Consider the following 14,120-nt stretch of genomic DNA (forward strand, 5'->3'; position numbering starts at 1 on the left):
TATCTGCCACGACGGGTACGACAATACTTGATCGCGGCGGCAGGTTCACGTGGTCGGTGGCGACTCGGACAGCGGCTGACCCCGTTTGGGGTTTCTCTGAAGGCGGAACAGGCTTCCGCAGCGTCAGTCTGTTCTCACCCAGGTCGATGACGGCGCCGTATTCACACAGAAAGTCCATGCCAAGAATGACATCTCTGGAACAGCCTTGTAGAACGACGAACTTTACCGGACACGTCTCGCCGTGAATTTCGACGCGAGCAGTGCACCTTCCGACGGGCGTGATGAGATGTCCTCCTGCGGTTCGTATTTGGGGTCCATCCCACGGCGTCATGACTTTGCGAAGGCGGCGGGAGAGCCTTCCACTCAAGACCGAGTAGTCTGCTCCGGTGTCCACGAGTGCTGATGCGTCGTGGCCATCAATGACGACATTTAGGTTATTGGACACCGCTGCAGGGGCGTCGTTTCGGTCTCTGGTAGCGTTCGAGTGGGGGCCCTCCGACGTTCGTGGAGGATCTTGGCGTCGGTCGTCTTCGGCAACTCCACCTCCAGGGGTTGCCGCGCGTAGTTTCCCCGGCGTGGAGCGAGGGGCGACAGGCTTTCACGTCGGGGTCGGTGCATCGGCGAAGCTGGACGTCGTGGCGAAGGTGACCGGAACTCTCGGCGGAACGCAGGCTCGGGGGACTGAGGTCGTCGCAGGTACTCGTCGATTTCCCGAGGGCGTTCACCATAACGGGGTCGCGGGTCGTTCGGGTGGAACCCGCGCAGCCCGAGTCGTCGGTATGGGCACCGGCGGTACACATGGTCAGCTTCCCCGCAGTGGTAACACAGCGGGCGTCTGTCGGCCGTCCTCCAGACGTCTGTCTTCCTCGGCGCCTGATCTTCCATTCGTCGGGGTACTGCGGCGTTGGGGCGTCTCTTCGGGGTGGCGACGTGGCTTGGCGGGGAGCTTGCGGCGGTCGTCGGGCCATCGCAGCGTAGCTCAACGTCGGTTCCTCCGGTGCAACCGTGGTGACGGGAACCTCTGGTTGGAGCGCCCGATGCACTTCTTCTCGGACAGCCTCGGCGATGGAAAGGGTTGGCGGACGGCTGGTAGTTGGCAGCAACCTTCGCAGTTCCTCCCGGACAACCTCTCGGATAATTTCACGGATTTCCGGTGTACCCAGAGTGTTTTCGCTGTTAAGCAGTGTGGGTGCAGCGACGCCTAGATGTCGCTGGTAGTGGGAAGCACGTGCCTGAAGCGCGCGCTCGATGTTGGTTGCTTCGGCGATGAAAGCTTCGACGGTGGTAGGCGGGCTCCGCACAAGGCCACCGAAGATGTTTTCCTTCACACCACGCATCAAGACCCGCAGCTTTTTCTCTTCGGGAGCGGTTGGGTCGGCGCGATTCATGAGGTGAAGAACGTCTTCGACGAAGCTTGTGACGCTCTCGGTCGGCCCCTGGGTTCTCGCTCGCAGGAGTTCTTCGGCACGCTGCCGTCGGTGCTGGTTGGCAAAGGTCCGTCGCAGCTCGGCCTGGAATTCTTCCCACGACGCAATGGACGCTTCGTGGTTCTCGAACCACGTGCGTGCCGTGCCTTCCAGAGAGAAGTAGACGTTCTGGAGGCACTGCTCCGGTGTCCATGCGTTATGGCGGGCAACTCGTTCGTAATGTTGCAGCAAATCTTCAACATCCTCGTGGACCTCCCCGTGGAATGGTGTCAAAGTCCGGGGTGAGACGGGAAGGTATACGACGGCGGCGGCGGACGGGTTCTGCGACGACTGGTTTTCCATCGTCGGCCTCGTTGGCTGCCTGGTCCGGGGTGGCAGAAGTCCGCGTTCCGGGGGTAGAGCTTGGGTGCGGCGACTGGATCGGGTCTCGATCTGGTCTTCGCTCGGTCCTCGGAAGGCTGGGTTCGGACTTGCACTGCGGGAACTGGGAGGGGAGCGCTGCACGGGCATGCGATTACCCAGCACCTCCACCAAAATGTCACGGGTGGTGACCAATAAACAAGAAATAAACAGTAATAAATAAACGTTTAATGTGGCGAACTTGTGCCAAAAATAAAAGGGAACAAAAGATAATAACAGAGCGTCGCGGGCGTCGAAGTCGGCGTAGCAGCAGAGTCGAACGCTGGGGCGAAACTGACTCGACAAGGTCGCGGGCGGCCTCTTATCTAGAGTGAGTCACTATCTCGAAGATTCGGCGGAGAAGGTTCGAGCGTAGCGCGCTTGGGGCGAGAATGAACAAGCACTTTCTAGAACAACAAAAACAAGGATGAACGATAGTTATGTCCGCAGCAAGAATGAACGAGAACTTTCTACAAGTCCGTGACCCTGCGCGCGGCAATATGTCTTGTCGGTGTCGAGTGGAGCGGTGGGGCGTGGGAGTTTGTGACCGGTGTTATTCGTGATCACTGGTGTGGCGCTGATGTGTTCCTTTTTTTATTTTTTTTTATACCGCCACCACCCCGAACTTTGAAGATTCACAAGCCCATGGCACTGCATTATGCTGAATCGCTAGTTCCTTATCTGTTGACGTCGTTTTCCTGGTACCACTCGTGGATACTGCAAGCATTTAAACAGTGGGCACCGTCTCGCCTACATCTTCGGTGACGTACTCGACCTGTTGAAACTTATTGCTTCCGTCAGTTTGGAGTACGCCAGGCAGTTATCTCACGGCACTGGTTTCGGTTATAAAAGCAAGGCAAAACGCTCGTAGTTCGCGCCCTCAGTACACGTTAGACATCTTCCACACTTTGACGCCGGATAACTGAATGAACGAGGATTTAGATTTAGTTCAGAGGTCACTCTCACCGCCTCCTTACCATCGAGCAGCAGGATCAGTTGGCGACAAGCCGCGGATGAAAGGCTTGAGCATCAACAGCCCAAGTGCACTCGGTGCCGATGCGGGCGATGCAGGTTTCTGTGAACCGGTAGGCCAGCCCGAACCGTGACCGTTCCAGCTGTTCGTCATGACACGCAAGGTGCTGCAGAGAGCAGGGTAAAATACAGCTACAAAGACCACCTAAGCCAACGCACTGTTATCATAAATCTTGGTTTGTGATTGCGCCTTTGTAGATCATCTTATTCGTTTTGCTGGAAAGACGTAAACGACGGGCATAACGAAATCGTTTGCATATTCCGCAAACGTCGCTAAAGCATTTACCCAGTCACCTTGCGAAAACCGCGAAACAGTAGACCGCACCGTCCTGACTTCCCCTGTCTTTTACCTGCTTTAGAGCAGTTTGTACCTGCTAGTAGGTATGCCTACTGAAATCGAAACTTGAAACTAGGGGCGATGCCAGAGATAAACGGGACAAAGTTGGAAAAGCATGCTCGCTCTCCCCAATTTCTAAACTCTCAAGCGATTGTACCATAATAAATGCACCAACCCCTCTTCGCAAAATAAAGAAAAAGCACTATGTTCCCTACAAAAAAAAAAAAAAAAAAAAAAGAAATTGTCTCAGTTCATGCATCTGTCGGTACGTAGAATATCTTGCCCTAATTTATTCACACCGCATGATGAGCGCAGCAAACTCACACGATATTTACAGGAAAATATCGGTGATGACTTAAGCATTCCCTGAAATTCTGTATAACCGGTCGTTTGCAGGACCGAATCATCTACTCGAGCGGTGTGCGTCGCTGTGCAAACACGTCGCTGGGCAAACGCAGTCCAACAACACGAAGCATAGAAACGGCAGCTTTAGGATAACAATCCGGTGTCCATTGTTCAATTAAAATGACGTAATTTTGTTGAAAACGCCCGCAGTTTTGTACTCACGGTATCCGTCGGGAATCTTCCACAGTTTGAAACGAAACGAAGGAAGATTTACTTTTAAAAACGCTCGCGGCGTCCTCCCGGACCAGCTGGACCAGATCAGCTGACGACGACGGGACTGAACCCGTTGAACCTTAACCCCACAACAACCAATTTGAGCTCTGTGTTAGTGTGGGTTTCTACCTCCAAGCACCGCGCCACACACCACGAACGTTTCAGCTCTTTGTCGCATCGCCGTGTTGCACCAAACAGAACGAGATCGTCGAAGTCAACGCAGCCTTGTCGTGAACCTTAGCTTCTGGTTGCGCACTCGTGGACCCTGTGACTCCCTTCGCTTTCAAAGCACACGCGACGGTTACGAATGATACTTTCCGTCTTCCGGGAACATCATAGGGGCACTTCTCCGGTCACGTCTTTGCTATGTGCTCGCAAACCGCGAAGCTTCTCGCGTCCCCATAAAACAAAACAATACCGGCGTGGTGTTAACGTGCGTTGTTGCCAGAGTTTCTCCGACCAAACAAAAACGACGAGAGCAAACCGGCTTTAGCTTCCAGCGTACATCGGCGTTGGGCCGCGGCCAGATTTTCTCCTTCAGATCGAGCTTAAAGATGTCCTACAGATGCAGCAGTACTGGTATAATGTTTTAATATGGCGACCACCACGGAGCGCCATAAATTCTGAGGAGGGTCCATGGGGAGAGGAGGCACCTTCGCTTGCAGTTGAGGGGTTGAAACCAAAACGAAACCAATTGCAATGTCACGTGTTCAGATCGAGGGCACGCTTTTTATATCCATTTTAACTGTTTAGAACGAGTAATTAGGCCCATAACTTTATTTCTGGTGTGTAAGAAACTATTATCAAGACGCCTAAAATAAATACAAACATGGGAGACATGAGGGAAGCCTCATTACCATCGACCAAAATCAATGGCAGCGAGCACGGTAAGCGCGGACTTCGCCCCGTCCCGCAACATAATGTAATTGCTTTTGGTGCATATGTGTCTCCGAGACATGTTTCTTTCCGCGGCATTTTTTTCCACGGTCCTTTCTAGGTGGGTCCCCAAGCATTTAGGTGCTTCGATAGCCGGCAATGCTGCGGTCGTCGAGGGGGGCGGTGCGTGTTTTCGAGGTTGACTAAACGGTTATGCGTGTATGACCGCACCAAAGCACGTTTTTTTACTACCTCACATGTTTTCTGAACAAATTACCCATTACTCAAAGTATAAATTTATAATAATTTGTGTAAGTAGCGTGATTTTTGCCCCAAATATTTACCGATTACACGGGACTTCCTAGCAGTGTAGATACGCAAAAAAGATTAAAACAAATTTCCCACGTGCGCGCGCGCCTTTATAATTTAGGCGGTTTTCACTGCCGATCCTCACCTCCTTACTTCTTTTTATTTGTGAAGTAATCGATTATGAAATTCAGAAGCTTTGTAAGCGACATTTCTATAATATTTATTAACGGCATTCTTAAAACATCTGTTTTAACGAAATTGCGAATCCACCACGGCCTTTCTTAATGAAATACTGAAAATCGGAGTCCGCGGTGATGTCGCCTCCTGGTTTTTTACCCATCCTCGGAGAGCATCTCGGCGCTCGACGCATGTATCACTGAGGATGATCGACGTGTCGGGGAATCGGACGAAGTTCTTTTTTCAGGTGCCCGACGACCTCTCAAACTTTAAAAAAGAAATCGTCAAATGGGCAAAACAACTGGGTTTCATGTCTTTGTACAGTAGTTTCTGTTGTAACTCTGCCGGGGCAGCCTTCCACGTAAAACAGACGCGACGTGACCCCTTGCGTCGCTCACAGATGTCCGCTGCACGTTCTCTTCGACCTCACACCGTTTCAAAGAATTCGAAATCGCTGGAAGAACCCTAAAAAAACAAAAAACAAAAAAACTCGAAAGTAAAGTGTCGTCTGCTCACAGCGATAGGCGGCAGGCACGGTGCGGTTGATCGGGGGACGCGGGCGAACACGGAACGGAGACGTGAGAGAACCTCGAGTTGCAGGACGATTCAATTTTTGGCGTCATTGCACTGACGCGGATTGCGCGGGAACTTGACATTCGGCTTTTGGAAATTGTTTTCTTACTTCACAAATACTCAGTTCCCAAGTTTCGAATTTTGAAGGTAATGTCCAGACTTGGCTTTTAATCGTTATCAATCGTTGCGGATAATACAAAAAAAAAAGTATTTTCACCTGTTAAGGAATACCGCTTAGAAGCTCAAAAACAAGATGAGAAATTAGATACACATATACACACACGCGCACACACATGCGCGCATACAAAAACACAAACAAACAAAAAGAGATATTTAGCTTCACGGCATAGTCAGATCTACTCCGTTTCCACTTACAATGTTCCACGATGGACGCTAAGAGCTGCACGAGCCAATCCATAGTTCGTAGCTTGTGTCCTGACTTTGAGCTTTTCGCGTCGCCCCGCCCAACCGGAAGGACACGTGATACCCTCTGAGCTGTGAATTACCTCTGCTCGCTCGTAGCGTCCTTTGCGGTCAATCGTAAGGTGAAACAAAGTATACAAGTGCACGCCTCCGCGCCGGCTCACCGACGCGAATTGGTGCTGCTCACGGACGTCAAATATACTTGTTGGTTTCATTACTACTGAGCTGTCTTAATGTCGCCGCTGACGCCACCGTTTCGAATATTCAATTGACTTCGATCCGCCACCTACAAGGAGGCGCTGCTCACATCTCAATAAGCTGAACCATTGCCATTGAACTGATAACCGCCACATGAGAGGATGATAGATTTCGGTTACAGTTTTGTTCCGGTTCAGTTAAAAATAACAGTTTTGCTCTGTTTTTTCGTTAGAGTTCGGTTGGACACCCTGGTTAAAAGCTGCACGCTGATCGCGCATCATTACAACCACCGCTTTGTCACTGCTCGCGGCGCCAGGAGCGACACCTCGTTCGTCGACCACTATTCGGGTTTGGTTCCTGCACCGAGGGCGTGCCATTTTCATTTTCCAAGGGGCATAAGCCAGAGAGAAAATAAAGCCGTCAGTCATCTCTAGTGCAATGGTGGCGCTTAAAAAGCCACTTACCGTGCGCTAGCGAGTCGCGCCATCAGCCCGTAGGCCCTAGATGAACATCGACACAGCGCGCGTAAGAACCGAGCCCATTCGATTCCTACTCCATTCCGGGCAAAGAAAGATTGAATTCAATTCCATTCCCCCCAGACATGCCGCCATTCCATTTCCATTTTATTCCGGGTTCGTGAAATTGCAGAATGGTTCCTGATTCATTCCAGTAGCGGAGTGGCAACGTCTCAACACTGATCAGAATATTATACAATACTTGTAATTCCATAACATTCATATAAGTTAATTTTGAATACCTGAAACGTAGAGTTAAAAATCGCAAACGTTATGCAATTTTCAATGCCAAAGATATTAATTGGTAGCTGTCCATAATTAATATATACATATAAATAAGCAAAAGGGGATGGCTATTTCTCTTTCCTTTTTTGTCGACAACACGCTACGACGGCCCATGCATGCCGCTCCTATTTGTTTGACGAAGTATTATAATAATCACAAAATATATCGGTTTAGTTTTAAGTTTAATTTTTTTCAAACCTTTAGTTCGTGTGAGTAAATCTTTGGGTATGTGCCCTAGAACCGTCAACAATGTAATGCAGGTAGATTGAGCTTAAATAAAGAACACATATTCCACGAATTGCAAACTTCATTTAGGTATTTTTACTATGTTGCTGGTATTCACAGGCAAATGAATCCTTTATTCATTATTGGTTTAATGAATGCATGAATGAACGAGCGAAGGAACGAACAAACGAACAAATGAATAAATATATAAACGTAAACTGTAATACTTTATTTTTTTTTTGCTTTTACAGGTTTTTTGCCAAAGGTCAAGATGGGTCGACATGGAGGATGGTTGATCCGTGTATGTATTTTGCTGTATAGCCACCGCGAAGTCGGTCTCCCAGCATATAAAAATATAAACCCTAACACCACACCATAAATGGTACCTTTAGCAAAGAGACATTTATTGTCGGCGAACAATCAGTTCGCGATCATCCGCACGTGGCACCTGCTTGCGACCCAAGAGCGCGGGAGGATTCGCCAATTGCGAAGGGACCTATGCTAAAGGTACTTTTATGCTGGCTAGCTCAATTGAGTATTAATTTTCTATCTATAAATTTTGTTTTTTCGGTATTTACGAAGAAAAACATCGATAACGTCGATGTAAACAAAATGGGCACCAAAGCACGATCGTTCATCCGAGCAGTCCAGATTTGGCCAATCATTTGCCAATGGCTCGCAATCGTCCTTTGGCCAGTGGCCAGACAGTGGCCAGCCTTTGGCCAATGATTGGCCTTTTTCTGGCCATTGGTCAATGGCCACTGGCCATGAGCCATTGATTGAAAATTGACCTATAAATGGCCACTTTTTTTATACAATAACGAAAGAGAGACACTGAGGACAAACAGACAGCACAGGCTTTCGACTTTCAACAAAACGTTTACTGGCTTGACTTCGCCTCCCGAAGCTCGACGGGGGGCGTCGGGGAGGCAGGGAGCTTCGGGAGGCGAAATCAAGGCAGTAGACGTTTTGTTGTCTGTTTGTCTTCAAAGTCCCTGTTTCGTTATCGTGAATTAGAAACCAACACGCTCAACCATCTACATTACAATGGCTACTCTCTGGCTATCTGCCAAAAGACCATCGCCAGTCATTGGCCAGCACTTGGCCGAAATTGCTGCTGCTTGGACAGCAATTGTTCATCACTGATCAATTTCTGGTATTTTATTTAAGAACAAAGTCGATCGAAGTATAGGAACCAGTCGCGTAAAGGTTGTTATATAAGAAGGTGCGATAAACGAATTCAACATGGACAAACTATGTTCCAGTTTCGCGCACTGTTTTCATCGTTAGCATTAAAATGCCCGTTTTTTTCGAAAACCCGCCGGTGTCACTCAGTGCGTCCGTTTTTCAGCGCCATGCATGAAGTCTCAAAGAATGAGGTGTGATGAGGAAATAATGTGTTGGCGCAACACCTCCTAGATAACAAAGCCGTAGTGCTTAATGAGATGGCGTCATCAGACCAGGCCAACGCTGGACACGGATTGGAAGCGAGTGATGCCTTAGCGCTTGGCTTCGAGTCAAGTTTGAGCGGAACATTGACGCAATCGTCATGTCCAATCTGTGCCCAGCGTTGCCCTTCGCTGATGACGCCATCTCATTCAGCACTACGGCTTTGCTACCTAGGATGTGTTGGTCGGCGGCGGAGAGAAAGGAAAAGGATGACGCGCGTTGACGTCGTCACTTCAGACCAATACGAGCGTCGCACAGCTGGCACGAAGCCAGAGACGAGCAGGCGCGGCGCCGTTTTGGAATGCGGCCCAGCTCAGTTGCCGCTCCGGCGATGGATGTGGTTCTTTCCACGAGGAACATGGCTGACTGTATCCAAGAGCGACGACAGAAGAATGTCGAGGCCAGGAGTCGGCGATGTCAGGCGAATACAGCTGAAGAACGTAGCAGTAGAGGCAGGCAACCGATGTGTGCAGTGGAAAGCGAAAAGAAAAAGCATTAAAGAACGACAGGAAAACGGTGATAAACGATTGACAAAGGGTCCTACACGAATGGAAAAGCGTGAAAAGGGGGTGAGAAGCAGCCAGTGCTAACACATTTCTGTTGAATAAATCCCATTGATCGTCGAACATTTTTTATTTATTTTGTGTTTGTATGTTTCGGGAACTTCTAACTTTTCGGAGACGTTCAAACTAGCGCGTCAGTGCTTTCTCAAAAGGAGAGTCCCGGCGGCTTGTTGACCTACGCAAACAAAATTCATTTTCTTATACCCAAGCCTTACTCTTTTCGAGACGGTGTTTATCATCTATAAATTCAAAATAGCTATTGAGGAAACGCCCAATGAAGGTGATGTCAAAACTAACATTCACATTTTTCCGCTCACTCTATTGGGGTGAGGTCATATGCTGTATAATTATCTGGTGTTTAAATATGCTTCTGATTCTACTGAAGCTGGAACTTGCCTCAGTTGCAGAAGGCTTTACCAATGACGCATGCACTTGATCGTGGAACCCCCCGTAATCTCGCACGCAACGCCACCGACGAAGAAACCCCGTGATCGCCGCGCAATTTCAAGGGTCAAAGCAAACGGTTTCTTTCAGTCTCTCCTTCGCAAAACTTGACGACGAAGTTGTGTGCATCGCACTGTTAGAGAGATTAATACTGCGATTCACTTTGTGATCTCCGCTGTGACGATATCAAAATGCGGCTCATACAGAGGACAAGAGCACTGCGTGAGCATTCGGTATGGGTTCGGCACAATGCTATTGTAAAACTCTCTATTAGAAAGTGTTAGAAGAGGGGAGCTCAACGCCTTTTGATCCCCCAATTTGCTTAGGTGACCCGAATCGAAGGGGCCTGCTCTTCTAAAACTCCTTAATGCCTCTACATAAATTCGGGTAGCGGCTCGTGCCCAACCGCTGCGATCACGGGAATATGAATATTCGAACGTTAACGATGTGTGGAACTCAGTGCTTGCCCCGTGCTTGGGAGATAATCGGTGGCTGAGTGCGCGCAGCGAAGCTTGGAGCGCGTGGAACGAAAGCTCTTTCTACCAAACCCTGCAATCCTGGCTTCAGTCCCCACCCCTGCCCGTTTCGATGAGGATGAGCATCGTGTACCGGCGTGCGGTCCTGTATCACTGCTGCGTGGCGCGCTTTAAAAACTCCAGGCTAGCGGTTGTACTGCACTGGCTAGATTGCTCATCCACAGCTGAGAGGCAAGTCGCCTATTGAGGTTAACCTCCGGCTCTCTAAACAGATATACAAGACAATATGCCGAGAAACTGAGGGAGAGGAGAAGACGTGAGCGCGCGGGGAGGTTAGAACACCGAACCCTGGTTGGAATGATTAGTGGGTAGACCTAAAGCTAGCTGCTTTTGTTTCCATTATACTCGTCTATCAAGGTCGACGAGTGCAGTGTAGATAAAGGCAGCTATAGTTCATCTCACCTTAGCATGGACTATTGTTAACCGCGTATTCTGTCTTTTGTTAATTTTCATGTTTCTAAAATACGCTCGTGCTCGAAGCAGGTTTTATGAAGCACAAAGGAAAATAAATATAAATTTCCTCCATTTCGAGTGCATAATGTGGAAAAGTGTCTGTGCCACATACTCCCAAGACGATCCCATTACTGCGATCTTCTTTGCAGCGATGCGAATGGTCTCTGGAGTGATGATTGCGTATTATATAAATACCATGAACAGAATACCATAAAATGACTTTCACCGTATTCTGACACTGAGAGCTCGTCGTAGAAAGGTAAGCATTTGGATTATAGGATACCATTCAGATGCTTTAGTTTACATTTTATTCATGCTAGATTTTGTGATACAAAATAAATGTGAGGATTGAGGGTCGGATGCGGTTCCGTATTTTGCGGATGCGGTTCGGAGGCGGATACAAAGTGTGTTGTTGCAGATCTTATGCGGGTGATCAAACCGTTATCTGCGCAGGACTATATACATACTATATAATATATACACGTTCTATAATCGTGCATTTTCCCGTCTTCTAGATGTCCCTGGCCTTCCTATTTTCTGTCTGCCTGGCATACATTGGTCGATTGTCAGCTTCGTGCATATCAATTCCCAACATACTACTTGCGGTAAGTTTTCCGCCGCCCCGTTTGGGATTACTGTTTTTGTTTAATTTCGAAAATTTTTAGTAGCGACTGACAGCTTAAAAAGTGCAAAGTCTATCAGGTTCGTGCATTATTTTACCGTTACACGGCCAATGAGATTACAACTAATAAGAACGCCGAAAAACAGGTCACGAAATAGGAAGCGTTCCGCCCGGAACGCGTTTCGAACTGGTGTGTTTAGCTTCCTATTCCGCCCATGAATAGAAAACGGGTCTCGAAGAGGCAACAAACGACGTTCCAAAAGCCGCAGCGTTATGCTCTCGGATGTCGCAATCCTGGAAACTGGTCGTAAGCATGCAGACTAAAAGCAAGAGCAAATGTGAGCGTCGCTGTCGTCACACGGCTTCAGAACTCCTGGCCGCCGAACCGCTTCCATGAACTCTGAAGCAAGACAGCGACCTGCAGCAGAGCTGCCCTCTGCCACATTAACCCTTGCTGCTGAGACGCCGTTGGAATCACGGCTGTCGACAGCATGACACTTTTATGACGCTTTCAGGCGAATATCGATGGAACACTTTTTAGGGGGCTTCACTACGGCTGATAGAACGCCGTTACATCAGAACACGTTTTAGAGAATGGGCACGTTTAATCGAAGTTCCCTTTAGAAAAAGCGGAGCCCCAGGTTAGAGAAACGCAGTTTATTGAAAAGAGCGCGCTGTTTAAAAATGGGCTCCCCTGCTTCTCGCGTGTATCTCTGAAGCAGAAATTAACCCCCCCGGCCCCGCCCCCCCCCCCCCCCCCCCCGTTTATGCCGCTCCGCGGCGGCAGCTTGCAACGGCTGATTACAAAAAAAAAAAAAAAATGTTACCCCAACTGGCCCACGCCGCTTCGTGGCTCCCGAATCCGCTAAAAGGAGGCTCCTTGCCATTTTCTTTGGTTTCTCAATAAAGGGATTCTAAAAACGGGGCTCTCTAAACCGGCGTTCGCTAAAATGAGCTTCGATAAAATGGAAGCGTCGGATTTTTTCGACGCGCTGAACACAGCAGTCGGAGAAGCGTTCCAGACACCATAAAAAATGGCATGCACGCAGCCAGGGGGAAGGGGGGGGGGGAGGGAGGGAAGATCAGATGCACTTTGCCCCCCCCCCCCCCCAATCCCCCCTCAAATAAAATATAGTTGGGTCGTCCCCACCCCTCCCCGCCTAAAAAAAGGATAGGAAATAAGATTGCACATGAGCAGCACACTCCTACAAGCTACTCTTCGTCCTTCGCCACGGTATCGAAGCCAAGCGTCACGAGGCAGCTTATGTACTTTATGACGTACATTATCATGTACTTTAGGACGTACACAGCAGATACATGGCAAAAGTTGCAAAATTCCTCTCTCCCAAAACAAGCTCTGTATTTGTTATACGGACCCCCATGGCTCTCGTTTGCAAACGGCGCCTCGCAGTCGTCTCTTTTAGGGCGTGGATGTGTATATGTGTTTGAAGGTCGGCAACATAATTTTTCGCGACCTTCGAGACGATTGGAGTCGCTCATCCCCCCTCTTTTCCTTGCCCAAATTCTCCCCTCCTATCCCTTTTGTGAGCCCAGGGTCAGTCTTAAACATACACTCTTCTTGCAAACTAGCAAATTTCTTGCTAAGTGAGTGGTGCGACAAACTCACCTACATGTGGCTCCAATATGTCCCGTAACTTCGGTAGGTACTGAAAAAAAAAGAAACGTTGTATTGTATTAGAGGTGAATTCATGATATCTCAAAGAAAGAAAAGAAACCGAACGACATAAAACTGAAGAAAAGAAACCGGACGACGTCAAACTGAAGAAAAGAATTCCGATGCTCCACTATAGTTTCGTCCCTCCTGTTTGGATAATAACGAGCGAGGCGGGAACAACGATCCACACGACCGTCTTCATCGGTTTGTATAGTTCACCATCAAACCTTATTGGAATGTCCTCTTTCTACCAACAAAATGATGTCCTCGGACCTAGGTCACTTTTTTTTCCGGCACAAGCTGAGACTTCTATTGTGGTTTTCGTTACCCGACTGCAAATGAACATTGGTGGTCATGGCGGCGTGCCCCGATGCCTTTATTATTATCCACCTCCTATTATGCCTACTGGGCCAATTGGTTCTATGCAAGAAATGTAGTCTCTCATCGAAGTATCGCAAGTACCTGATGAATTGCTCTTGGACTGCGGATTCTCCGTCCAACATCGCTACTCGCGGAGACGACCTGCTGCGGCAAACTGGCACTCAACCTAGTGGCCGGCATTTTTCCGGTAGCCGCCCCCTGTCTTAAAGCCCATCTTCTCCTGGTTCTACTCATCGCCGGTGATGTACCTCCGCAACCCTGGCCCCTGTCCTCTCTGCACTTGCAGTTTTCGGTATGCGTACGTTAATGTCGCAGCTCTGCAGCGCGACGGCTGCGACTCGTGGCTCCATCGCAAATGTGAAGATGGTTCTCTAGCTTTATATAGACGCTCCTCTTCCTCATCAGCGCATTGGTTCTGCGCGGCGTGCCAACTCTTCCACCTGGTTGATGACTTGTTCTCACCTAAACACACTATGAAACTGCTACGCCTTCTCCGTCGTAAGTAACCTTTCCAGGCAACGATCTGGGTTACCTCCGTTAACTGGTAGACATGGCGATCAACGTTCACTCGACACTGACGTCGGCGCTTTCGGCTCTCCCTAA

The 14,120-nt window shown here is 48.9% G+C and overlaps 1 protein-coding gene across 1 annotated transcript in view; it reads left to right on the top strand.

The window, feature by feature from the left end:
- Window positions 1-7,665: 7,665 nt before the first annotated feature.
- Window positions 7,666-14,120, top strand: part of LOC8039489 (ATP-binding cassette sub-family C member 3) — a gene marked incomplete at its 3' end in the record, with an annotated part of 76,202 nt that continues 69,747 nt past the window's right edge. Inside the window, 2 exon segments of the mRNA XM_042289737.1 lie at window positions 7,666-7,695; window positions 11,355-11,444. Of these exon segments, the coding sequence (XP_042145671.1) occupies window positions 7,666-7,695; window positions 11,355-11,444 (120 nt within the window).

The sequence above is a fragment of the Ixodes scapularis genome, unplaced genomic scaffold (assembly GCF_016920785.2).
Source record: "Ixodes scapularis isolate PalLabHiFi unplaced genomic scaffold, ASM1692078v2 PGA_scaffold13__105_contigs__length_92229423, whole genome shotgun sequence".
Lineage (NCBI taxonomy): Eukaryota > Metazoa > Arthropoda > Arachnida > Ixodida > Ixodidae > Ixodes > Ixodes scapularis.